General features: G+C 38.7%; 1 protein-coding gene across 6 annotated transcripts in view; it reads right to left on the bottom strand.

The window, feature by feature from the left end:
• LOC119734880 (fibrillin-2-like) overlaps window positions 1-27,531 on the bottom strand; it is an 81,390-nt gene that overhangs the window by 29,718 nt on the left and 24,141 nt on the right. For 3 of the 6 annotated variants that reach the window (XM_038208489.1, XM_038208490.1, XM_038208493.1), the window contains exons 12-37: window positions 25,747-25,860; window positions 24,554-24,667; window positions 24,048-24,161; window positions 22,866-22,979; window positions 21,987-22,097; window positions 21,004-21,231; window positions 20,342-20,569; window positions 19,558-19,671; window positions 18,529-18,753; window positions 18,255-18,374; window positions 17,428-17,541; window positions 16,434-16,547; window positions 15,691-15,804; window positions 14,606-14,719; window positions 13,737-13,850; window positions 12,482-12,595; window positions 11,011-11,124; window positions 9,624-9,737; window positions 8,282-8,395; window positions 7,465-7,578; window positions 5,929-6,039; window positions 4,196-4,423; window positions 3,404-3,517; window positions 2,907-3,020; window positions 2,014-2,127; window positions 1,117-1,230 (exon numbers count right to left, since the gene is read on the bottom strand). In XM_038208489.1, the coding sequence (XP_038064417.1) occupies window positions 1,117-1,230; window positions 2,014-2,127; window positions 2,907-3,020; window positions 3,404-3,517; window positions 4,196-4,423; window positions 5,929-6,039; window positions 7,465-7,578; window positions 8,282-8,395; window positions 9,624-9,737; window positions 11,011-11,124; window positions 12,482-12,595; window positions 13,737-13,850; window positions 14,606-14,719; window positions 15,691-15,804; window positions 16,434-16,547; window positions 17,428-17,541; window positions 18,255-18,374; window positions 18,529-18,753; window positions 19,558-19,671; window positions 20,342-20,569; window positions 21,004-21,231; window positions 21,987-22,097; window positions 22,866-22,979; window positions 24,048-24,161; window positions 24,554-24,667; window positions 25,747-25,860 (3,417 nt within the window). The remainder of the gene's footprint in view (window positions 1-1,116; window positions 1,231-2,013; window positions 2,128-2,906; window positions 3,021-3,403; window positions 3,518-4,195; window positions 4,424-5,928; window positions 6,040-7,464; window positions 7,579-8,281; window positions 8,396-9,623; window positions 9,738-11,010; window positions 11,125-12,481; window positions 12,596-13,736; window positions 13,851-14,605; window positions 14,720-15,690; window positions 15,805-16,433; window positions 16,548-17,427; window positions 17,542-18,254; window positions 18,375-18,528; window positions 18,754-19,557; window positions 19,672-20,341; window positions 20,570-21,003; window positions 21,232-21,986; window positions 22,098-22,865; window positions 22,980-24,047; window positions 24,162-24,553; window positions 24,668-25,746; window positions 25,861-27,531) is intronic. The other 3 variants (XM_038208491.1, XM_038208495.1, XM_038208494.1) reach the window with 3 other exon arrangements.

The following is a 27,531-nucleotide window of genomic DNA, read 5'->3' as shown; positions in this document are numbered from 1 at the left end:
TTTCTATTGTTTCAGCCACTGTGACCTTGACCCTTGACCTTTTGGCCCCAAATGCAAAAGGCTTCTTAGAATTGCCAAGGATAATCCACAAACCAAATTTGAAGTTCATATGTAAAGTATTTCTCAAGTTATCGCGCTGACAAAATTTCTATTGTTTCAGCCACTGTGACCTTGACCCTTGACCTTTCGGCCCCAAATGCAAAAGGCTCCTTAGGATTACCAAGGACAATCCACAAACCAAATTTGAAGTTCATATGTAAAGTATTTCTCAAGTTATCGCGCTGACAAGATTTGTCCGGACACACACACCCACACACCCAGTCGTTTTTTGCTATGCTTCCGAGGATTGGCTTTGTGTTTTCCTTTGTCCCTGTAATATAACACTCTCCCATAGACTAAGCACACAAACCTGCGTTCGAGGACAATAGGCACCTTCCTTCGAGGATCAATGGCCCCTTTGTGCTCCTTTTGTTGTCTGTCCTCAGGCGTAATGCCATGCAGGAACACCCACACACACAGTCGTTTTTTGCTATGCTTCCGAGGATTGGCTTTGTGTTTTCCTTTGTCCCTGTAATATAACACTCTCCCATAGACTAAGCACACAAACCTGCGTTCGAGGACAATAGGCACCTTCCTTCGAGGATCAATGGCCCCTTTGTGCTCCTTTTGTTGTCTGTCCTCAGGCGTAATGCCATGCAGGAACACCCACACACACTTGTTTCACATGACTAGTGTGGACTTTCCATTGCTTTCGTGTAGTTAAGAAAAACCAGTGAAAAAACTCATTTTTCTCAAACTGTGAAAACTCTTTCAACCCAATTTTTTTTCTATGATTCCCTTTAGTGTTTCTCTTCATTCTGCTACAGATAAACCTAACCCAAAAATGCCTCTAAACCTGTTTTCCAGAATTGGGGAAACACTGTGTGGACGTGGGCAAGTCCACACTTCGTCGCTGCTACCTACATTATGTGGACGTCTTTTGTTCGGAAGTCCACACTGCGTATGTAAGACAAGCTCACCCACCCACACACACACCCACCCACGGAAGGACAAGGCGGAAACAGTATGCCCCTTCGGCTTCGCCGCGGGGCATAAAAAGCACAAAAAAACCCTTACCTTCATTACAGTTGATGCCCTGCCAGCCTGCCATACATCTGCACTCGTAACCATTAATGAGATCATCGCAGATGCCTCCATTGATACAGGGGTTGATAGCACATTCATTGATGTCTGGTATGAAAGTTTAAAAGGTTATACATGAAGTTGCAAAATCTAATAATCATACACAGCAGGACAGGAAAAGCACAGTATGCACAAAATCAATCAAAAGGGTTACTGAGTGTTTTTTCTTGTGACACTTCTATTCAATGACAAATATCATGTCTGATAATAACAAAATTAATACTGCGGTAGAGCTATGCATGTAATGGAAATGTTCCACAATTATGACCCCCGTTTATCAAGCCATACGGTCAATTCAAATGTAGCAGTTCAAAGTATTTTCCTTTGAGGGATTCAGGAAGGGTCCCAGCAAAATTGCTAAGAGAGTTGGACTTGATCACCCAACAATCAGGGTTGAGATTGCGGTCAAATGAAAAATCCGTAAAATAATCGGTACAGGGTTTGAAGGTCGTCAAGGGCCCCAGAGCAATGTAGGGTGTATGGAATGTGTAAGTTGCTGGATGGCACCCCTTAAAACAATCATCTCTTTTTGTGCTATAGACACTTTTATCTGTAAAAACACCTCACGTTAAAGCCTGAAGAATTTCAGATTTCAAAATGGATTTTTAAAACATCCTGAAATCTAGAAAAATCCTGACAACAAATCATGCAATCCTTGTCACTTCATCCGTCTCATTTTACATCAGATGAACTTATCAACTCTCTTTTGCCACTAAGCACCATTTTGAGCCGATATATTGATTTGCCTAATAAAAACAATTTGAATTTCTCATATTCCCTTCTGTCCGATAATCATTCATCATTTTATTTCAAGCAATAACAATCACTTACTTGTAGTACAGCTGACCCCAGTCCAGCCAGGTGCACACAGACACCTGTATCTATTGATTTGATCCATGCAGGTGGCCCCATTGCTACAAGGGTTGCTGGCGCACTCGTCAATATCTGCCATAGAAAATGACAAATCACAAATTTACATATCAGATGCTCAACGGAAAAAGTTTCAACCAGAAAGTCGCAAATAATAAATGAGTTCTGTGGGTTTTTCCCAAATATGACAAAGGAACTTCAATTGAATCTTGCAAGCAGACTGGCTCCCAGTCCATACATTATCTATACTGATTGTGGGCGGGAACCAGCCTACCTCACAAGAACAAAATTATTGTCTGGCAGCCAAAAATTTGAAAATTATTAAGTAATAATTCAATGGGCAAACATGGGCAGATTATTTTTGGTCGTTTTCTCATTCGAAAATAAATAACTTTTGTATTACTAGAAAAATAGCAATTTAGAAAAGGAATCCATTTTTTGAAATAAAACTCAAAAAAAGCATGGGGAATGCATCTTTATTTTAACACTTCGATATTGTTTACAATATCATCAGCATGACAATGCCATCATTATTGCAATATCATCAATTTGTCAGTCACTGATACTTTGACTTAAATTTCTTGTTATCAATGACAAAAAAATAATAAAAATGATGGTCATTGACATACAGCTGTCATCATATTGATCGACAATAACGTCAGTAGGACAATATCACTACAACATCATCAATACAATGCTTTCAGAGATTTAATGTTATTAATAGGACAACACCATCAAAATGTTGATTTCATCAATGATACTTTAAAGTATATTTGTCATCAATGTGTCATTGTCATATTATGCTGCCATTAATACAATGACGTCATCAGAGTGACAATGGCACCAATACTCACCAGTCGCACAATGTGTCCCCTCAAAGCCAGTGATACAGGTGCAGGTGTATGAGCTGTCACCGTCAGTGCACGTCCCACCATTCAGGCAGGGACTGCTTACACACTCATTGATAGCTGATATAGGCAAGAGGACAAATATATCAGTATCATTCTAAATTGATTAAAGGTGCCAAAAAGGTTGGAGGCATGTGCCAGCTGACTGCATGATTGAAACACCTGAAGAATTGGAAAACTTTGGTAAAATAAAAATATCCTCTTTCTAAATGTTTGAATTTTTAAAATGAAATTTAAAATATAAATCTAGATAAATTGAAAAAACGAAAAAACATAAAAAGAAAAAACATTACATTACAGAAGGAATTATCCTTATAATTGGTTGAACCTTTTTTAAATTTTCTTTTTCTCAAATTCAATATCTGAGCTAATACAAAAACTGTTCAACTGCTGTAGGGAACTTTCCTGCAGTGAACTGACGATTCAGATCGAGGGGTACTTACGTATTTCACATTTCAGCCCAGTGTAGCCATTGACACAATTGCAGGTGTACATGTTGATGTCATTCACACAGGCACCTCCATTGATGCAGGGATTGGAGATGCATTCATTATATTCTAAAACAAAAATAAGGTATTATGGCAGACATACTAAGGAACAATCCAGTGCCCAATCTCATAAGAATCTGGAATCAATATTAAGGTCCACCCGTGTATCAAATTTGAATCCTACCCAACTAAGCTTGTTAATTTTTTTCTTGCAAACACCTGAAAAACACTCGGTATAAAGTATTTATAAGTATACTTCAGAGACGGGCAAAACCCAATATAAATTTAAGTAGTTCATTACATGAACACATTTTATAAACATTGTATTAAATACATTGTGCTATTCAGCCCGAGGGCTGCGATACTAGACGGCAATAATACAACACTGATTAATACCTGGGAAAGTCTATTCCTATTGGCTGAGAGCCAGTCACATGGGTGGATTTAAACCCCAATTAAACAGCACTCAGCAATGATTGCCAGGCACAATTGAGTACTTGAGATCTCAGTATAAGATGTTTACCATATAATGACCCAAACATGCAGTAAAAGGAGGGAACAAAATTGTTTGAAGTTTGTTAACTTTGCGGCTTTTTTATGTTTTCTGTCCAAAAAGGTATTCATGACTCGGGCTCAGTCCATTTTCAGCAACCAGGCCCCTAACCAGTTTTAAACCACACATTTATAACTGCTCCATCACACTATTATCCCCTCTATAATAATAAAAATGATTATAAATTCACTCACCACTCTCACATCTGGTCCCGTAGAAACCAGGGGCACAGTTACACTGGTAGCGATTGATGCCATTTTCGCAGGTGGCTCCATTCAGGCAGGGGTTACTGCTACACTCATCCAGCTCTGTCTCACAGGTCACTCCAGTCCAACCAGGACCACACTGACAGGTGAACATGTTGAGTTGATTCAGGCACGTAGCCTGGTTGCGACAGGGGTTACTGCCACATTCATTTATATCTGGAATAGAAATTATGATAATGATAATGTCAAAGAATATGCAGCGTGGTTGCTACCCTCAGGAGGAAGATCTAGCTTTCAGAAAAGGGCAGGGGGAGGGGACGATATGAAGAGGGGGGGGGTTGAGTGCTATGGGGGGGGGGTCCGGGGGCATGCCCCTTGGGAAATTTTGAAGTTTACGATGCTTTCTCCTGCATTCTAAAGCAATTTGAGAAAAAGTTTTAGGAAATTTAGCATTCCATTTTTTTTTCAAGCCCCATTTTACTAGTATTATATAACGTTAGTCAGCAGATGAACAGGGAGGTTGCAACCCCCAAACCCCCCCTCCCCCAGCCCTAGTTCATCATTTTTGTCAAACTTCTTTGTCCAGGCCACAGAGCTATAATTGTGCTGACATGATGTATGAAGTGATGCCTGCTGGGCGCATCCATGTTTGTGCAATAACCTACGAAAAACTCGAAATTATGTACAGCTACTTGCGTATCTGCGTTTGTATTCTATACAGGTGGTTATCTAAGCCGATAAGCCCCAAACCGAACTGCACAATCACTAAATGAGCGTTTCATTTTGCTCTGCGCAAACAACGCAAACGTGTGTGCGTATCCGCTGCAGATGATTTGTACCATGATTTTTTTAAACCTTCACGATGCGCTAAAATTGTTTGCGTATGTTGTACTTCCGCGTTGCATCAATAGAGTACACTTTCAAAATTCACCCCATCTAATTTCATTATGTTCTTCAAACATACACATGAATTCTAAGTGTCTGTGCGCAGGAAGGATTCAAAGTATCTCCGCGTGTAAGAATGAGGAGTTAGTTAGTGTGCTAGTAATTTAATATAGGTCTATGGTCCTCGCTCTCTGCTGTTATTTCAGGCTATGCTACTTCCCTTTACCATCTGTGGTAATCTGTAGTCACCCATTCCAGTACAAATAGGCCCAAGACACAATTATGTCACATTTTGCTTAACCGGCTGCTTCCTTGTGGTTTTAGGTGAGAAAACATCCCCTTGCCCAAAAAACCTTCACAAAGCTCTAACAAGAAAGCACACATGTAATGTCTTGCATGTTGTCCTTTACCAGATATGAACAAGCTGTGGTCATTTCTTTGCAAATTTTTACACTTTGTAGAAAGCAATTTCAATCTTCAGTCCTGGATTCAGTGAAAGATTTAGTCTGTTGCCCCATTGCAAAGTTAAATCTGGAAATGGTGCATACTTTAGCTTGCCATTTGAGAATCTTGTACAAAACGTTTGTACATATGCATTTATGAGCTAAAACTTAACATAGGGCTGGGTAGCTCAGTTGGTGGAGCACCAAAACAACAATCCTGCGGTCATACCTTTAAACCCCATTCCAGTCAATTTCTTTGTTCAACTTTAAACATTTAACCAAGTTAGTTTATTGATATTCATTCATTATTTTTTCGCTTCACTACTTAGCTTTGTCTTTGCTATTCATAAACGACCCACCAATAAAAAAATTAAGCAAAAAAGTTTTCCTTACCCGAGTCACATCTGACTCCCTGGTACCCAGGCACACAATTGCATTGGAAACCATTGACTTGACTGGTACACGCTCCATTCACACAGGGATTACTAGCACACTCATTGATATCTAAGAAACAAAAAGTACAGAAAATCTGTATTAGAAGAAAAATCTTCTCTGATTAAACTACACAAAATATGCAAAGATCTAATTGGAAATGGAAGTAAAATTCAAACATAAAGATTGAATCAATCCAAATTATCTCATTGTTTTCCTATAAACCAAAATACATGCTATCAACCGCGGGCCAAAACAACCCTTTCTTTATGACTTTTCACCAGTACTGATAGGCATGGAACTATGTTTAAAGAGGTTGTGGAATGCTCGAAGACATTTCCGTCATTTTTCGGGTATATGTAGCCTAAGGTGTGATGAAATAAAAACGACTATTGTATCTGTCATGAAATGAGTACAAAAGGTACTTTTGAGAGCTGTTTTTCAGGTCCTGTTTCGACCCGAACGTGCAATTTGTGTAAAAGTTGTCGTTGGGGGCAGCAAACAAAACATAGTAAATCGTCGAGCATGGAAGTTCGTTTCCTGCCCCATTATTATATCAATTAAATAAAAGATGCCTTTTTGGGACTTTGATCACAAGAACTCATATCAGGAGCTTGCGACACCATCACGGTGTCTTTATCAACTGGTGTTGTTGAGGCCCTCACGTGACCCGTCACATGATAGTAAATCATGACGTAATAAACAGGACTCGTTTATAGTACACTGCATCAGAACTAGGAGTTCTGTTTATTACGTCACGATTTACTATGTTTTGTTTGCTGCCCCCAACGACGACTGCTAAGTGCGTTGAGCACATAACATGCCCGCACGCAGTGAAGCACGCACGAGGCGCCATGTATACTGCGTGCAAGTATTTTGGCCGCCTATTTCGCATGCAGGCTTGTTCACAACAAAGACTTGTTTTTAAGACTACTTCAACGAACAATGCGACGTTGTGCCAGTGCGTGCGCCTAAATGCATTAAACTCGAGAGCGCTAACAAGGTAAAAATCAAAGCATTTCACAGTTCCACAGTTTTTCTTCTCTTTTTCCAGTTTATTTTGACAGCCGGAAAAAACAGAATTTTGTGAGATTTTTGGAAAAAAAACAACGAATTCCGGCTAAAATCGGAAAAGTGGCATCTCTGCTAGTTATTTCAGCGGTCAAACATGATTTCCAAAAATTGGAAAATGGGGTCCTAAGGCATTGGCTAGATCAAACTGAATTCCAATTAGTGCCCCTTGAATAAAGACATCGACAAACTGGGGAACCTCCAACTTAGGGCTAGATAGCTCAGTTGGTAAAGACAACGGAACAGCATTCCAGACGTCCCAGGTTCAAACCTGTCCCAGTCAATTTCTTTGACCAATTATAAAAGAAAAATTATTTTTGGTTGAAGTTGGGCAGTAAATATGTAAATCAGGACAATGATTTGAAGGAGTTAGAATAGAGAATTCTAGATGCTCCAAGTTTGAGGCTTTTGAATCAAATCACTTACCGATTTGGCAGTTAAGTCCAGCCCAGCCAGGTGCACATTGACACAGGTACAGGTTGATATTATCGATGCAGGTGGCATTGTTTTGACATGGACTTGACATACACTCATCAATATCTGTACCAAAAAATGGAAAAAAAAGTTGTCCATGTCACAGTATTAATGATTTAAGAGCATGTTCATATTAGTAGGGTTAAAGCACTCAAAAACAGATTCAGCATTTAAAAAAGTTTAAGTATAATTTTATTTAAATTATAAAATATTTAAATATTTAGCGGTCCCGAGGAGACGATGAAAAAGTCCACGACGTTATGTTAATAAATGGTTATGATTTTAATCGTATCCTTTGTTTTTTGGGGGTTCTTTTTTTTGGGGAGGGTATAAAAAAATGCCATACTATTGTTAAAAGCTTCTTCCCACATGATTTGAGAGGAATATTCACTCAAAATTGTTTCTTAACAATTGGTCAAATATCAGCCATTCTGCTAGCGCTTCTTTATGTTTTTTGATAAGCTCTTTGTCAATTTACGACAAGCACAAGCGCACACAAAATCCTGATGCATGGCCAGTTTAGGCTGGTGCATGTTTAACTTGATCAGTGCATTCTGAAAATCCAATATTCAAATATTCGATCAAGTCCAAGTAGGAATAATCCAACACTAAATTATTTGGGATAAGATAAGTTTTGCATGGAGTACAGATGCGTTGAACACGGCTGTCAGTTACCAAGAATGTTCTGTGCTTCCTTCACAAAACTACGATAAGGTGGAGGTTACAGGAAAATCTCCAAAGCCAGTCATTTAGTGAATGCAAGGCTTACCATCTTGGCACATGGACCCAGTGAAGCCAGGGCGACACATACATGAAAAGCCACTGACTTGATCCATGCAGGTGCCTCCGTTACGACACGGTGAACTGGCACACTCATCCATATCTAGGAAAGAGATTAAGTGCTTAAAGTCGGTCAAAATTGGCAAAATATCTTCATTTTAAAACAAGGGCAATCCCTCCAAACTTTGTTTTTACAAAGATGGTGTGCCCCGTCGAAAACTATACTCCACAATAGACGGATCCATTAAGACTCACACCTTTACGTTTTGACCAATCACAGCCGTGATTATAGTCTCCCATGTATGCATCTGTGTACGACACACTTCCGGAACATGCAGTGAAACATGCAATGTGGCACTGCAGAGGCGCACGTGTAGTTAGTTTAATGGATCGGTCTCTTCAAGAGCTGGCATTTGAAATCTTCATTTACGTTCACATTTAAAGTTTGGATCCTGTACTTACACCTTGGAAAAAAGTGAGCACCAAGGTACCGGGTTTAGAAAATGTGCCCACGTCTTAAAGCTGGAGTCTATTATTTGCAGCTATCCAAAAAGTAACTGGCGTAATTCTTGTTGAAAAACATACTTGGTTGAAAGATAGTAAGGGGACTAAACTCCCTGTGAAATTATTCTTTCTGGAAAGCTGTCATTTTGTAGAAATCAACAAAAGAAGGCCTTTCCAACAGTGCTTCTTAAGACGCACCGTAGGAAATTTAAATAAGTAGTTCGTTTTGTTTTGCGGCGAAGCGCGTGCAAGCATTGGCACGATGCACGCGCGTGCGCAGTTGCTATAATTCATCGGATCAGTGCGCGACATCGCGTAGCTGCAATCAGCTCATTGAGAACGTGTCTCGGACGCTGAATTCAGGCTCAATTCAAAACATGATTCAGCAACTTTTGATTTGAAATCGAGATCCTAGAATGCTGTTTTTCTCGGAATATACAGCTGAAGCTGAGCTGAAACTTCATCAGTTTAGTTGTTCAATACCCTTCTTTAGATTTTGAGCACGTTTGTTGCTTCAAACGAACAAAATGCACAAATTAAAAATGATGGACTGTACCTTTAAGAGTAGTCTTGTGGGTCAGCCTAAGTAAAAGGTGTCTGAAACTTGATGTTTGAGATTTGTTTACATTTGACAAAAAAATTGACTTGGTGAGAAAGGGTTGTAAGAGGGACCCTTTGCAGCAGCAGGAGCGTAAAGGCTATGCATTAGACACTGGCCTTGAATCATTGACTATGCGGTGTATTTACACAGTTGTGCAAATGAACACATTCTGAGGGTATTTTATCATACATGTCTCTCTCTCCCGGTTTGCTGAGGACAAACTCACTTGTTTCACATCGGATTCCAGTCCAGCCAACCTGGCAGGTACATGTGTACCGGTTCTGCCCATTGCTGCAGAGTCCACTATTCAAGCATGGGCTACTGCTACACTCATCATAATCTGAAGTAGAAATAGTCAAGGAGATTAATATCCTAAGAGATTATATCATCATTATCTATAATCTAAAGGCTCTTTGCAAGAATTGCTAGCCAGTGGCCCGTGGGTGATATTATCATGAGACCCAACTGAGGGCGATATGAACAGTTGGTCAAGTCCTAGCTAGTCCATATCACAAGTCAATCATAAGACCATCACAAGTCATCTCGTCTCCAGTCACAAGTTATTCAAAAGAACAATGGCAACAACATTTGTGTGATTTTTCATTCAGTTTTACGTGTAACTTTTACTTGCGACTTGTTATTGACATGTCATTTGTGATGAGCTCAGCTACAACTCAAGCGTCTTGGTTCACTTTTAGGGGTCCACTTAATCGGTTTGCGCATTTCACAGGTTCAATTGTGCATTGTATTTTTAACTACTGTTGACTGTTGTGGTGTGGGCTAGGCCATTTTTAACACCCGAGACTGAAGATGAGCTGAATATGATGAATATGAACAAAATATTTTACCTCGCAAGGCCGAAGAAATGCACACACAATGGAAAATGTACCCACGCTTGATTGTATAATTCAACATTTTCAATATTAATGCCCAGAGAAAATAGCATTATCCATAAGCTAAGCCATAATCTTCAATGTTTAACTTTTTTTAAACACATTTTGAAAGACGGGACCCTCTATATCCTAGTAAACAACCTTTGAGATTTCCAAATGACTGCTGGTGCACTCCACTTATGCGAACAAAGCAAACTTGCCAATGAATTCCCATTGGCCATGTGCAAAAAGATCATGAATGTTGGCAAACATTAGCATTGTTCATTTATAAAAATAATGAAGTTAATCTTGCGCGATCCCCCTGGCATGCTGGCAGTATTTATACAGTCAGTTAGTAAGTACACTTTTCAGTTGACCAAACCAAAATAAACAATGACCTCATTTGATCCCTAGATGAACTTTTATCTCAAATGTCTCAACCCAAAGATTATTGTCACCAAGTTTGGTTGAGATTGAAGTCTGACTTTTCGTATGACAGTAATGAACAGTTAACCTGACCAAAATGAACACACAGACACACAGAAGGAATACACTATCGCAAGATCCCCTTTCCTTGGCTTAAAAGCCAGCCAGGGGGATAAAAAATGGAATGCACCCCTGAAACATGATCCAATTTGTTAAAATTCTACTAATCACTCCATTGGTTGAAACATTCTGCAATGGATTGGGTCAATGTGAGAGTCTTGTAGCAATGTGAGAGTCTTGTAGCAATATGCTTACCCTGGTCACAGTTAGTGGAGGTCCATCCAGGGGTACAGCGACATGTGTAGAAGTTGATTCCATTGTCACATTCACCACCATTCACACATGGGGAACTGGCACATTCGTTGATATCTGTTGGTAGAGAGGTAGAGAATGACAGGTAGGCAATCCACCCAGGAAATTCAATGCAGACATCGTAATATCTTTGCAGAAAAAGCCTGGAATTTAGCCGCACAATTTTATAAAATTTGACAAATATGGTCGTATGATTAAAAGTCTTTGAGAACTATCAAGAAGATGTACCCAGGTTACATGAGGTATTGCTATACTATGATGTTAGATTGTTAAACTTTATTGGTTGAGAACAGTCCATGTGATGAACTGCAAATGTTCATGTATGGCGACCTGATGGACTCCACAGAAACATCACCTTTCTTCATTCTCAAGACTTTTGAAAACAAGTTTGTGCCCGCTGCCAACTAAAGCCATCCTGCTTGCAGGTGTGTCTACACAGATGACTGAAGCATTTGACTGACGAATTGGACTGTTCAATCCAAATGCATAGTACGTCTAAAAAAATTCCTTCCATTATGATGATGCCATTTTAAGTTAATATAATATTATTATGAAAATGACATGTTAAGCTTCTGCAGAACTCAAACAAGTTCTTAACATAACAAGCTTGATCAGAAATATCTCGGACGCCGCGGGCCAACGAATTGGTGTTGATGTATGAGTCATGTGATTGTGCTATGTAATTTCTGGAAGGAGTAGTGTTTTGAGTAAAAATAAATCCAGGTTTTTGATCCCAGTGACCCAATGATGACATTTGACCCCAGTTTGGTCATGTGACATGTTGGGGCTGGGCTACTGATACTTTTGGTTGAAATCGGTCAAAATATGTGGGAGCAATACGCTTGTTGCTAACTCACTAACGGAGAGACATGATGATTTGTTTAGCTGCTATCCCGCAGCTGAAAACATGGTACATGTATAACAAACCATTCTTATAGGTTGTGATACAGTCCATGGGTTTTGTACACACTTGGGTGCCATTTAACCCCCTTGGCCATAGAAAACACTATGGACTACATCCCAGCAGACAACAATTGTTTATTGTATTGCGTAGTCCATTTGGTTGTCATATATGAGCTTATGAAATCCGTCACATCAAAAATTCCTTTACCACTGAAATTTCTCAATCAAATACAATGTTCCAATGTTACATGTATATTGTATGGGTTCCACAATTAACGACTCGTAAAACATTATTTATTTATCAGGGAGAAGTGTTTTTCAATACCAGCTGAGTTGATGACGTTATTTCTCGATGCCGGCACTATCTTTGTGCATGTGCACTCATAGTCAATGAAAACGATCACTTGCGATGAAAAGGTATTAAGAAGCTTTATTGAAACCATAGGCTTCACTGTTCGCCTCTTGGACAAAAAAGGGCAACTGGATTTTCCTTAATTATCAGTATATGTACCTGTTTCGCAGTTGTCCCCTGTATAGCCTGGTGCGCATGTGCAGCTGTATCCATTGATAAGGTCTTGACACTCAGCACCATTCTCACATGGATTGCTACTGCACTCATTCATATCTGTAAGAAATGAAACAGACAAAACCATCAGATTCGCTGAACCTTTTTACTGGTCTGCTTTAAAGTAAATACATGTCAGAAACCTGCCAACATTCAGAAATGTAAACCATAATTTGTTTTTGTCCTACATTCATAAATACCTGAGACAATTTACCCATTCCTAGAGCCCATCTTGTGGGTGGTTTAAACCACTAGCAAAACACCCATGTGAGACACATACAATAGCCATGGCAAGATGGGTGTTACACAAAACATGTTAGACAAAATTGTCAATTTTTGACATATTTTTACCAGTGTTGTAGTTGAGTACTTTTTTTCGAGTACCAAGTACTGCAGAGTTCAGGTTACCGAGTACAAATACGAGTACTTGTAATTCAAAGTACAAGTTCAAGTCTCTGAGTATGAGTACCAACAGGTACAAATACTGTATTCTGAGTACGAGTACGAGTAGTTCTATTTCTGAATATGGCCATATGGCGAAATGGTTCATTATGTGTAATTGGCCCAGGCTCAGTCAGTCGATATACAGACCCACTCACGGCTAGCTGTTAAATGTGTTTGTCTGGACGTGCACAGAGAAAAATCAGGAAACTTTGATTTCTCTGCAAGCCAATCAACCATTTCCAACTGAAAGTATTGATAATAAAATCAGCCCGTGGTAAGTCAAGCTATAACCTTTTTTTTTAGTACTGCTATTCGAGTACAAGAACTTTGATGATCGAGTACAATTTTGACATGTCAAGTACGAGTACTTTGCTGCCCAAGTACGAGTACCGTCATTTCGAGTATGAGCAATTTGACATTCGCGTACGAGAACGAGTATGAGTACTCTAAAAAAAGGTACTCGAGTAGTACTCAAGTACGAGTACTACAACATTGATTTTTAGTTTTTGAATGAAAAGGTATTTTGAATGGGAATAAAAATGTGCTTGGTGGTTTTATATAAGTATGTTTAAAAGTGGCCAGTACCCTTGTTTCAGATAACATCCCTAGCCTTCAACTCGGCAAGGCCCCTAGCCGTTTTCATGTCCTAAAGGGACTTTCTGGCACCAAATACTTTGACAGTATTACTCTCAAGACAACACTCATTTCAAGTTTAAATAGACCTCCATAGAAATTGACTCTTTAATCAATGACTTACTGGTTGCACACGTGACACCAGTGTATCCGGCTTGGCACAGACAGAAAAAGGCATTATGGCCTTCGAAGCAGATACCTCCATTCATGCAAGGGTTGCTGGCACATTCAAAGGATTCTATGTAAACAAAAATGATACACAAGTATCTTAACATAAGAATGGTGAGTTTGGGGTTTTGAAAAACCAGGCCACAAATTGCCAGCCTATCAGCGGAATAACAGTATACTTCACAATGTGCACTCTTAACAAATACGATGCACAGACAATACTTTAAGTAAAGCTACTACAAGTTTTTAAATAATGAAGTTTTTTTTTTTTTAAGTTTTATGCATGTCAACATTTAACATATTGTTTTTTAGCAACTATGGCCTTGATATTTCTATACCTAGTCTAAATCATCCAGTCTGATTTCTCTTGTCAAAAAGTCCTTTCCAAAAAATGAACAACAAATGGTAATGTTAGTTTACACTTTGGCTGAAAAACATATACAAAATGCATGTGAATTCTGTGACATCAACATGATTGGCTTCACTTCAATGAACACCACACCAAAAAGAGATTTGACTGTAATCCCTTATTTATAAACCATGAGTTCTGAAATGCAAACACATAAAGAGCTAGGATTTAAAAAAGTGAAAAATACAAACTTTTAAGAATTATTGACTATGCTATTACATATAAGTGCCCTAACTAAAAGGCTTAATTAAAATGCACTGGTATTATACACTCATTGTCTCCTACAGGCACCATTTTTTTTACCATAAAATGACTTACCAAGACTGTGCGAAGACTTAAAGAAACACGGAAAAAAACTGCCTCCCTTTTTATAGCCTTAAATCAACTGGTTGCTGAATTGTATTGTTGTTGCTTACCTACACTGCAGGTAGTGCCTGTCCAGCCTGCCGGACAGCGACAGAAGAACCGATCCGTTGCATGTGTGCAGGTGCCACCATTTGCACACGGACTGCTCGCACATTCATCAATGTCTGGCAGAAACCAAAAATTAGAATTGCAAAAAAGTCAAGATTCTGTGAATGAAAACATATCTCATTTCCCTAATGATACAGTTCTGAAGGTCTGTTGCAAAATTGTTTATCACCTAAAAAAAAATCTGACCGGAAGATGAAAGCTCATGTACAGCTGATTTCATGAAGTGTTGTTTACAGAGATGAAACTGGCATATGGGGGGGAAAATCGGAAAATTGATGAAACAAAAATATGTGCCCGAAATCTGGGCCGCGCCGCAGTTACACATGCACATGTATATGTACAATACACTTCATGCCCAATTTCTGGCCCACCGCCTCCTGTAAATGTTACGATGAGAAAAAATGTTCAGTGTTTTCATAAAATTAAAAAGCCTGAATTACAATTACAGTAACTGACTCGTCATCAAAGAAGTTCACTTACTCCTTAAGAAAGTCGAGGAAAACGTTCAAAAGACAAGGGCACCATTCATAACACCATTCAATTATGTCCATCAACCAAACTCCACTTATGTACGTGGGAACAATCGGGCATTATCTACTTTTTCTTCCAACAACTGCCCGTGACATGTATCACTTATACTGTCTTTGCCATCGTCAAGATCATCATCTTTATTTTCTAAAGCATTGCATTTTGTACAACTAAATCTAAAACCTCCAAATATCAGGCTCATAATACAGATGCCGTGGTGCCATTTACATCAAATTCATTGAAATTTAATCAACTTGAAACAGTTTCATCTCTGCTGTCCTTTCTCTATTATTTTGGGGGAATCCAAAATCCTAGGCATCACACCAGGGTCTGTTCCATGAAAATACATGGTGCCATGCCTACAACCATGCACTGGCCAACGAAAACACGACTGCAATGAACTTATAGACGTTGTTAAATGATATCACAATGCTCTTGATACAGGATAAAGTCCCACATTTTTAATGCAGACTAAAATTCTAAAACCCCTGCAGATTACCTGTTTCGCAAAAGTCTCCTGTCCAGCCTGCTGCGCACATGCAATTGAAGGCATTCTGGATGTCCACGCAAGTCCCTCCGTTAATACATGGCTGGCTCAAGCACTCATCGTTAGCTGTAAGTCACAAGATGGGTCCAATGACTTGAATGTTAATACACATTTCAAAGTGGAATTATTTGTAAGTGGCCAGGGGTTAGCATCATGGTGTTGCTGAATGGTTTGGGGAAAAGTTGTAAAAACAATGGCGGAGAAATTGCGCTAACCTTGCAAATTTAGCATTTTCTGAGCTTACAGCTTATGTTCCTAAAAAATTTGTTAGCGGAAAATAACAACTATGTGTTTTTTTGAGAAAATATCTTCACAGAGACTGAAAACAGTAAGCACAGCACTTACTTCAGAGGAGGTATTTGCTTAATGATGTGATACTAGCAATCTCTAGTGACTGCAAGAGTTTGTACCTGAAAGCCATAAAATACACTTCATGTTGACACAACTTTCCGCAAACCGCCAAGCAATCCAAACAAATTCCTCCCTTGGTCTGTAAACAAAATGATTTTACGTATTTCCATGGGACCCACTGGAAATAAGCCTCTTAAATTGGCTTTTGAGGCTATCCCAGACAACATCAACTGTTCTTTGTTTTCTTATCTTTGTATTTTTATGTGTAGTCTATGTTGTTAATGTTATCTGAATAAAAAAAAATAATAAAAATAATAGGACACAAATAAAAAGAAATTTTGTACCAATTTCACAGTTGTCGCCAAGCCAACCACTTAGGCACTGACAGTTATAAGCGTTGTCCCCGTCCGTGCATATGCCGCCATTTTGGCACGGTTGACTCTGGCAATCATTAAAATCTAAAAGTAAAAAGAGTAAACCATGAAAAAAAGTGGTGAAAACAAATATCAAGATGGATCAAATATAAAAGACGCAGTAACTGACACAGTCTGACACATCTCGGAGTCTGACACATCGAGGGTCAATCTTTAAATGTTATCAACTGGAGTGGACACACAAACAAACTTTGCACTCTCTTTTAACCTCATCCTTAGAGCAATTTATCACATTGCGAAACAGTGTTTTTTGGAATGCTCCTGGCATGTAAGAATTTCAGAAATGTGTGGAAATCAAATTTCTGAACCTAAAGATTGAAAACTTATGAGGTAGTCAAACAATTCAGAATAAGCCAGTTCGGTATTGCAACTGCACATGTGCACAATGATATGGGTCACAGGTCATAAGGGATAATAGAAGGTTTCAAAGGCGCATGAACGCTGGCGCACAACGCTTGCGTGTAAATTACCAGCAGAATGGGCGTGCACGTAACATCGCGTAACATCACGTCAGCGATGTGATCCCAAATGACCTTGGGTCATTGAAATACCAAACTGGCTTATTCAAGGCAAACAAAATCCCAGGTAATACAGCCATCAGATTAACAACATCTTGAAAGAGAAGATGCTACATTATATTACATTGTGTTTATTCACTGAAGAATCAATCAATCCATAGAGTACTCGGGCCGGCGATTTCGGGTGCTACAGTGAGTAAAGAGTTCAGTCATTTTCCAATAGCAAGTTGCCTATCTTTCAGCTCCACTGGGAACTACTACGTGCTCCCCCTTGCACTGCAGCTTAAAAGTGGAGGATTTAAAAAAATATATCAGCCTAAACGGACTCAAGTCAGTGACCAATCACAATCAGCCTAAAGGGCCATTGACCAATCAGATCGACTTACTGAATCTGCAGTTATCTCCAGCAAAGCCCGGTGCACAGGTGCAGCTGTAGCCATTGATTTCATTGCGACAGGTGCCACCATTCTGGCAAGGCATGCTCACACACTCATTTATATCTAGAAAAACATCAAACCCAAATTTGTCTTGAATACCTTTTTTCCACCTCAATTTTTTTCTGGAATGTTTATTTACTTGAAGTTCAAGTATTGTATATTTTAATCATGGCAAAAAAGGAGACACAATTGCAATTGTGGGAAGTTTTTTTCTATTTTCACTTACATATCTTGAAGCCAATCATAACACTATGTAAAATGTGCATCAATCTTGATACAGCGCGCACTGTATGTATGCGTAGAACGTTCGTATATAGGCGGCCATTTTTGAAAGATTGGGGGCGCACTGGTTAAAGAGATTGTGGAATGCTCGTTTATACTACGCTGCATCGGGAGTCCTGTTTATTACGTCACGATTTACTATGTTTTGTTTGCTGCCCCCAACGACGACTTTTACACAAATTGCACCTGCGGGTCGAAACAGGACCTGAAAAACAGCTCTCAAAAGTACCTTTTGTACTCATTTCATGACAGATACAATAGTCGTTTTTATTTCATCACACCTTAGGCTACATATACCCGAAAAATGACGGAAATGTCTTCGAGCATTCCACAACCTCTTTAAATTACTCTATCCACTATCCAGTCTTTATGTAGAGATCAGTGATTCAATGTCACTGAATAAAACAAAAGAGATGGCTGCTGTTTAAAGGTCACTCCTCTATTGAGAAATGTACCAAAAAAGGTCAAATAAAGGAATGAAAACTCAACCTCACCTATTTCACAGTTGGTGCCGGTGTATCCCATTGGACAAGAACAGAAATATGTGAAAGAATTACTGCCTTGAAAACATGTAGCATTATTGAAGCAAGGATCACTACTGCACTCGTCAATGTCTGTTAAAATAAACAATAAAAACATTCAGTGCAATTTTTTATTAGTGAAACATTTTTAGATTTAATAGGATTTTTTTCATCTTGTTACAGAAAATGCAGAACACACAATGTTTGGAAGTTTTGTTTGTAATTAGATTGAGCAAAATACACATACCTATTTCACAGTTGTCACCAGTGTACCCAGGAAAGCAGTTGCAGAAATACTCATTGAAGCCGTCAATGCACATGCCGTTGAGACAGGGACTGTTGGAGCATTCGTTAAAGTTTACATCGCAGTTGAAGCCAGCGAAGCCAGCAGCACACACGCAAGTGTATGAGTTGATCCCGTCCTGGCAGGTCGAACCTTGGCGGCAGGGTAAACTACTGCATTCGTTGTTGTCTGGTGATAAAGAAAGCACCATAAATTGTGATGTTCCTGTGTTCTTGGGCAAGACAGTTTATGGCAATTACCCGTCTCAACCCAGGAGTGAGAATGGGTGCTCATGACCAAAGAGAACAAAATGTCAACTGAGGAATAGAATGGCCTGATCAACAATTGCTTTGGAACATCTATTCCCACTATTGTTTTAAGCACACTGTTCTTGTTATGAATATTTGCCATCAGTTGGATATGCTACAAATTCCAAAACATTATGGGTACATGTTTAGACATGACATACAGGGTGATGCAAAAAGAAGGAAACCCCCTTTTTGACAGCAATTCTCACCTATTTGTTCAGCATATTTCAAGAATTCAATTTGATAGTATTAACATGTTGATCTTTAAACATAAGTGACGAAAAAATGATTTTCAAATGCACATTTTGTCTCTGAGATATGGCAGTTTAAAGGTTTCATGTGCCAAACCCGTTTGTCCACAGACGGCTTTATTCCATCTGCTTGAATGAGCTCTGGAGTTTTATTTGAAGACAACAAAACACTACACTAGACTTACACGTGGACATCATTGATTTTGGAGACTTGTATTCAAATTAGCATAATAACACTATTCTTACGAATTTTTGAAAGATTTTTTTTTCCACCATGAATGGTTGAAGAGCTGTACTTCACTATATCATAAAAAAAACCAGTTCAAATAAGTTAAGTAAGTAGGTTAAAATTCCTGTCAAGAGTGGGTTTCCTTCTTTTTGAACCACCCTGTATGGTATTGCAGGGTGTCGGTTTGCTTTCAGAGTGAACATACCAGTTTGGCAGTTGATGCCACTGTAACCAGGTGGGCACTGGCAGACATATCCAGCCCGCTGGTCCTGACAAGTGCCGCCATTTTCACATGGATTACTAACACACTCGTCAATGTCTGTTGGATCAAAGAGAAACAATCATCATTGTGGTTGTTTTTTAGTACATGTACCCTCTTTTTAACGTCTTCTTCTTACTTTTAAATTTTTAATTAATTGATTCATTATTCTTTTTTAATTAATTGGAATTCTGGAATGCTGACATTAATGCTTTGTACAAATTTGTAATTGTTATAGTAATTATTATAGATTATTTAAGTCTTTTACTTCTTACTTGGTGGTGTTTTTGATCCTATAAACCAGAACTGAATTGAATTGAAAACCTGTGCCACTCATTTTCCAACTTGTAAATCAGGTGCTATTTTCTGTACTTTTCTTAGATATCTGTTTATTATCACTACTGGATATATTTTTTTAAACAAGCTCTGTCAAAAGTTTCTGACTGGCTCACACCAAGAGTTTATTTCCAAATCAAGATAAATGCCATTTTGTTAACTTACAGAATCCTGCAGTTTTGATGGCTATTTTATGGATAAGTAAATGCAATTTAAGAATACGGTCAAGCAAAAAATGAAATTTAGAGACAGCTGTTGTAGCGTTATTATTCTATAAAGTTTCATAACCATGCAAATGTTCAGATCCAAGTTTGATCCAAATTTGTCCTAAATTACACAGAACATTCATGATCATGGGAATGCAACCCAACCCAAGAATGGAAATGTCACATACCTGTCTCACAGTGAACTCCAGAGTAACCAGCCAAGCATGTACAATCATATCTGTTCAGCCGATTGTTACACTGTCCGCTATTCTGACAGGGGTTGCTGGCACACTCATCCACGTCTCTCTCGCAGTTGGTGCCCTCCCATCCCTGTACACAGGTGCAGGTGAAGCCGTTCAGAATGTCCATGCACGTGCCGTCATTCAAGCAAGGAATGCTGGCGCAATCGTTCAAGTCTAAGACACGTAAAACAAAAAGGTACCAAATAACAATGAAAAATTGCACTTTGTATTCCACACCCTTGTGAGTGAGGTTATCATCAGGATCTGACACCTGTTTCAGATGGGACTTATTACAAAGATTTTAATAAATTACACAAAAAGGTGAAAGGCTTGAGACAATTAGGAGTAACTAGGTCAAAAGATCAACTCTTATAGTCATTCAGAGTGACTTCAGTGTCTGTTCAATAAAAATTATCAAATTAATGCACACAAGTTTGCCCGTCTAGAACTAAATCTATTTGAGTTGACCTGAGTTTCTACTTTTTGTTGAACTAAACTCTGACAGAATCTGAACAACTCTAACAAAGCCCTGAGTTACAGAAGCTTGGGTTAAAATATCATGACTGCTCTTGCCTCAAGTTTGGATTAGTTTTTAGACAGCCCCTTACCCATTTCACAGTTAGTTCCAGTCCATCCCTGCTGGCAGTCACAGCGGTACATGTTGATAAGATCAAAGCACTGACCGCCATTCTGGCAGGGGTCCGGGATACACTCGTTCACATTGCCAGTACAGTGGATCCCATCCCATCCCGGTGCACACTCACAGGTGTAGGAGTTGTGGCCATCTACGCAAGTGGCGCCATTCTGGCACGGGAAGGAACGACATTCATCGATGGCTGAAAAGCAACAAGGTATAAACTCTCTTGTTATAATAAGAAAAGTGGCTTTTAAGCAAAGGCATCAGTAACACCTGTACCCACTGAAAAACTCATTTTATGTAAAGACAATATAACTCGGACTCCCTTGGCATTTTCACAACTGGAACTTTTTATCAATTTTCCAACATGGTAGCTCAGACGCAGCTTGATCCTGAAAAGTCAGTCGCCAACTGTTCTGTGATGTCCCAAGGTCAACCTGAGGAGGGCTATTTAAGCAATTTCTGCTATATGAGCTGGGGAGTATTCAAAATTGCAAATCACTGTTCACAGAAAGACATCTTTATGTGGAACAGAACTAAAGGCTTGTCTTAATGAGCCAGTAGAGTATTCAACCTGCACACATGTGCATCAACATTTTACAATTTTCCTTTCGGAGAAACAATTTGCCACATGCCTTAAAATCATAGCGGGTGCCAGGAAAATGAAAGAAATGTCTTGCTCTGAAGTAAGCGAAATATTTTTAAAAGTTTGGACAGTGAAGGTACATTTGTATTTTGTATGCCCCAACTTTTGTGCAACCAAAAGTTCCATCGTCTTCTTGACTGTATGAACAACTGCAGAATGTGGGTTTTGGTTTCCACATCCCCATAGTGAAAAAAGGCCCTTTAATGTATGACATCTAAAAAAAAAAGAGTGAAATGTTCCATCATTCCATGGTAAATTTGAGAGGGGTTAAGCAGGGAGCGAGAGAGAGGGAAGTTTGGGGGAAATACCTTGATCACAAAGTGCACCCTCCCAGCCATCCGAACAAGTGCACGTGAATCGGTTCACGTCATCGTTGCACACACCATTAACGCATGGGCCGCTGGCACACTCATTGATATCTGTGCAATGTTTCAAAGAAAACAATGACATGTCAGAGTAAAACAAGAGTTTGAGGAAAAAATGCTGTCTTTCATGCATTTTGTGAAAAGCAGATTGGATTAAAGACAATCATGATGGTACTAGCAATGAGCATGCAATGATTGAAGTGAGTTGTAATCTGAACTTCATAAATTTGTTATTTTGCACTAACTAATAATGGACTCTGAGAACAATAATGGTGGAGTAAGCCTTCATACAGTGTGCGCTGTTTTGCACACGAGACTTTGACTGCACCATCCATAAAGCTACAGTGGCCATTACAATTATAGACAGTCCAAAGCTATGATAATTTCATTGATATCTGATTAGTGGTTCTCAAAATGTTGAAACAAGAGGACTCTCTTATTCTTTAACATTTGTTGGAAAAATCAACAACATTCCTAAAAGTATCAAATCTCACATAATATCTAGAGGCTGTCACATAATTGTCATCTCTTTTGGTCCATGGATATGTGTGGAGACAAACCTCAAAACCACAACAGTTTTCAAATTCACAAATAAAACATGAAGTCACAGCTTTGAGATAGACCAGTAAGACAAATGAACCAACTGACCAAGATTTCTTTTGCAACAACCAAAATCACTCTGTATATTAAGTTGGAAATAACCATTATTAGGTGATAAAAAAACTCATTAAACTTTTCACTTCTCTGACACAATGGACAATCGACCAATGAAACTATCTTATTGCTAATGAATATTTATAAGATTTAAGGGTACTATCTCACCTGTCTCACAGTGTAGACCAGTGTAGCCAGGATTGCAGTTGCATGTATAGCCATTGATGAGGTCAACACAGAAAGCACTGTTCTGGCATGGCGTGCTGCTGCATTCATTGATATCTGACAATCGGAGATAATACAAAACACAAAAACATGAATAAAACAGAAAGAACCAACACAACTGGCCCATTATAAAAGTAGTTACATGTACAAGAACAGGTTAAGAAATACAACTATTAGAGCATTTACAACTCCATGATTATGACACACACTAGAGACAACAAGCAGATTCACTGGCTTGAAATTAGCAAATTCTTCTGATTATAAACCCTAACTCCCCAGGCATTTTGGCTAGGATGCAACCCCAACCCTGCAAAATCCTCCAACTGCCTCCATGCAAAAATGGCATACAGCCTCAATCCTCCAAAACCATTCGTTATTTATTTAATGTGGTCCTTAGTGGGGTGACCACTGCCTCAATCCTGCAAAATCCTCCAGCAATCACTGGCAATCGTTGAGGCAGAGCCAGTGCCATCCTGGAGCAGTGCAGAGGATTTCAAGTATAATCTAGGCCTAAATGCATGCATGGCTGAGCATAAACAACACAAGGTCTGGCCTAAGACCTGGACACAGTGCATCCTCCAAAATCAGCCACACATTTTTGCCATACAGCCTCAATCCTGCAAAACTTCCATTTTGTTAAGAGGATTTGGTTGATTTGGGAAGGTTAGGGTTAAGGCAATTCATTCCATGGATCAAATTTAAGCACTAAATACCATAAAAGTTCTGTGTATGTGCACAAAGAATAAAAAAGCAGTAGGCCTATATTCACGTTTTCAAATTTGTTTAATTAGGCCTATTAGCTGAAAATTGCGATATTGAGATAGCATGGTGTAAATAGTCTCTTTTGGTATCCATGCAAAGCTTCCAATCATACCTAAAAGTCAGTCAAATATGAAATGTACAACAAAATCAATCATAATCTTGCAAAACAATATTTGTTACCAAAAGTACTGTGCATTTCACCAGTATTCTTCAAATACTTTGGCAAATTTTCAAAACTTTTTTTTTGACAACATGGTTACATTTAATTACACACTAACTGAAAGTGACAATAAACTAACATATCATGTCACACAATTCCAATCCTAAAGTTTAGTTACTTTATTGCCAAATAATCCCGCTTACTTGTTTGACAGCGAGGCCCTGTTAATCCAGACAGGCAAACACACGTGTACATGTTGGGAAGATCGTTGCAAGTTCCACCATTCGCACATGGATCACTGTCGCACTCATTGATATCTGTTTAATAACAGAATTGTTAACAGTCAGATGCAGAAACACATTGGCTCATCCTAATGTATGAAGCAGTACAACAAAGAGTGTTTCTATATCCTAAGAAAAATGACTTAACTCTCCGCGAGTTGCAAAGTATAGACTTATTAAACTAAATATTTCATTTAATACATTATTATGTTCAGAAAAGTACTTTTTAGCATCCTTGTTCGCTATGCAGTAGTACTTAGTATCCTTATTTGCGGCGCAAATTTACGATTAAACTAAGACCAGTCATGTGTGTACGTGCATAGTTTTTTTTTTAATATTCAAACCAGCAAAAAGCTATTTGAATATTCGGTTGATGATCAATTTGTATATTTGGTATATTTGGGACAGTCCTTGGGCAGTTAACTCACCAATTTCACAATGATCTCCAGTATATCCACGAGAACACTGACAAGCGTATCCATTGACTTGATCAATGCATGTGCCACCATTCATACACGGATCAGGGGAACATTCATCAATATCTGTGGAATGGAGAAAATATGTAGTAATCCCCTACATGAAAAGTTTAATGAGACAGTCCAAATAATTTTTCTAGGTTAACCGAAATTGATGTAGAAAAATGCCCTATTGATTAATAAGGGAATAAATATGTGCTTAGCCGGTTTTAAGAAGTAGGCCTATGTTTATTAAACAAGTATGTATAAAACTGGCTAGGGCCCTGGACGAGGATTCAGCTCGGCCGTTATCTTCTCCTAGTCTGGTTTCGTTTAATACCAGCCAAGCACATATTTGTTATTCTCAATCATAAATAACTTTCAGTCAAAAAGTCAAAACAAGTAAAAAACTTATAAATTTCAAATGGGAAAGATTTCCATATACGAAGTTCACTCAACATCCTGTGTACAAACCCAATGAGATTGGACTGAAAAATTCTAAGTGTTTTCTAAGAAAATGCTTGTATTTTCTCACTGCTCAAATTGACTTTGATGACATGAAATTGCTATCTGGGGGCTTGTTAGTCAATACAGAGGAAAATTAGTGAACTTCGTATATGGAAATCTTTCCTTCTAAAATGTTTTTGTTCATCCATTAAATATTTCACGTCTAACTATGATCGTGGTATGTGCCTCGCGCAAGTCGTACTACAAATCTCCTTACATGGACATTGGGGCTTGCACATGATGTGGCGCAGAACGCAGCGGTGCCGGTGTAGTGTGAATTTAGGACTCTATGAAATACGGAATCATTGGTAGTATTGCGCATGCCTAAGTAAAGATAATTAGGAGTGACTGGTCACGTGTGGGGGTTCAACCAATAAACGGGTAAAAGGGACAAGATTTCATAGGAGTCCAAATTTCATATGACAGCGGATAAAAGTGTTTAAACGCAGTCAGTGTTTTATCAACTATTTAAAACCACCCACGTGATAGGCACTCGACTAAATGTGTAAACTGTCTTAGGTATTTATAAATGATAAAAACTAGAATATTGAATACAAATTTTTGTTCATGTTTTATGGTTTAGTACTTAAACGAAAATTAGAAGGAAAAATCATTTTAATGTTTTTTCATAATCGTTTTTTCTTATCAAACTGACTTACTCATCTGACAGCGAATTCCCTCAAACCCATCAGCGCACATACAGCTGAAGCTGTTGTCTCCATCTATACATGTACCACCATTACCGCAAGGGTTGCCAATGCATTCATTGATATCTGAAGCAATTCACAACAGAAAAAGTGTTTGTAAACATTTACAGTCAACTCTCGTTAGTATAAACTCTGTTAATACAAAATTCTGGTTATAACAAACATAAAGCCTGGTCCCAACTGTGCATTTATGTGCACAATGAATGGGACTGATGTTCCTCTAACAAACAATTTGCTTAGGTCCGAACGAGTTTGTATTAACGAGACTCGACTGTATATCAGAGCACACTTGTGATTATTTACCCCTAGTGTTAGACAGACCAGTAAGATTCCCGGAAACAATCGACAGATGTCCAGAGTAATGTTGTGCAAAGCCAACCAGAAACAGACTTTGGGTCAGCTTCAGTCAGTTTCCACTCATTTCAGTCGGGTTGATTTTCCATTTGCAATTTTCAAATCGGGTCAGTTAAGTAAACTTGTGAAAAACAAGAAATAACTGGAAAAAAAAAAGAAACTGTTCGCAAATTCACACGGTGCAATTTTTTTCGGCAAGTTGATGTGCCCGGTATGACCAACAACAACCCACCGTGAGAATGTACATGTGGTTTGCGGTCCATCGCGCACCGTCTACATGTATAATGTGTAGGCCCACCAGTAGGTAACGGGAAGAGTCTTCACCTTACCGTATGATAGGATTCTTCTCTGAGAGATGATGATTTCCAAGTGACGCGGTGTCTAATGAGGTGTTCAGGCACGAAAAGCTGACACAGTTGCCCAAGCAAGATATTTTTGGGGTTTTCTGATCGGTTCGATTTCGGGTCAGTTCGGGTAAGTTTTTGCTTGAATTTTTGTAAGGTCGGGTCAGACTTGGGGAGTTCAGATAGGTTTCAGTTCAGATTCAGTTTATAATCTGTGTTTCAGGTCAGTTTTGCCTGGTCAACCCAACCGGAAGCACAACATTACCACAGAGTTTATACAGATAAGCAAGATTTTAACAAATTACTTTAATCCATAATAACATTGTACTACACTGTATTTACTTCTTGATGAATCCAAACATCCAGAGAGTACTAGGGTGATTTGGGGCAGTATGTGGAGTAACAGGCAGGGCACTTTGGTAGAGTAAAGGCACTACTAGGTAAGTAATGGCCTTTTTGCCCAAGAATCAAATCGTATTGTTTGGATTTAGTGTTTCTACTTTGCATACATTCTTTTATACAAATGTATTCAATTTCTCTTTACTACTGAATGCTGCAGATGCATGTGATCCTAAAGAATGAAACACTGTTGAAACAAGTAGAAACATACTTCCTGTGGATAGAAGCGGGAGGAGCTAGACACAAAATTTGCTTAAGTTTTTCTACTTTGTATACAAAATATAGCAGGAATCATAAAAGTTGTGGCCAACATGTCCATGTAGAGTGATTTATAGCAGATTGTACAACCAAAAGGTTAAGGAGACTTGTGTTTGTCAACCTGTTTTCCTTTTGCACAAGGATTGAAGTCAGAAGTTACTACGATATGTATCACAAGCAATTCAATTTGAATGTTTTTGTGTATGAATGAAAATAAAACTCTGCGGCAACTTGTGCTTGTGAATCAAAGCAAAAACATTGTGAAATGCCTAGCGGCGTCGCTTTGTGCTCTGCATTCGCTGAAATTCGCAGTCTCTCCCAATGTAAAACTATTAAATAAAACATCCGTTCTGGACAATCTCTCAGTGCTGAGATATGTTTT

This window comes from Patiria miniata, unplaced genomic scaffold (genome assembly GCF_015706575.1).
Source record: "Patiria miniata isolate m_02_andy unplaced genomic scaffold, ASM1570657v1 HiC_scaffold_28, whole genome shotgun sequence".
NCBI lineage: Eukaryota > Metazoa > Echinodermata > Asteroidea > Valvatida > Asterinidae > Patiria > Patiria miniata.
This window is presented reverse-complemented; position numbering and strand designations above follow the sequence as displayed.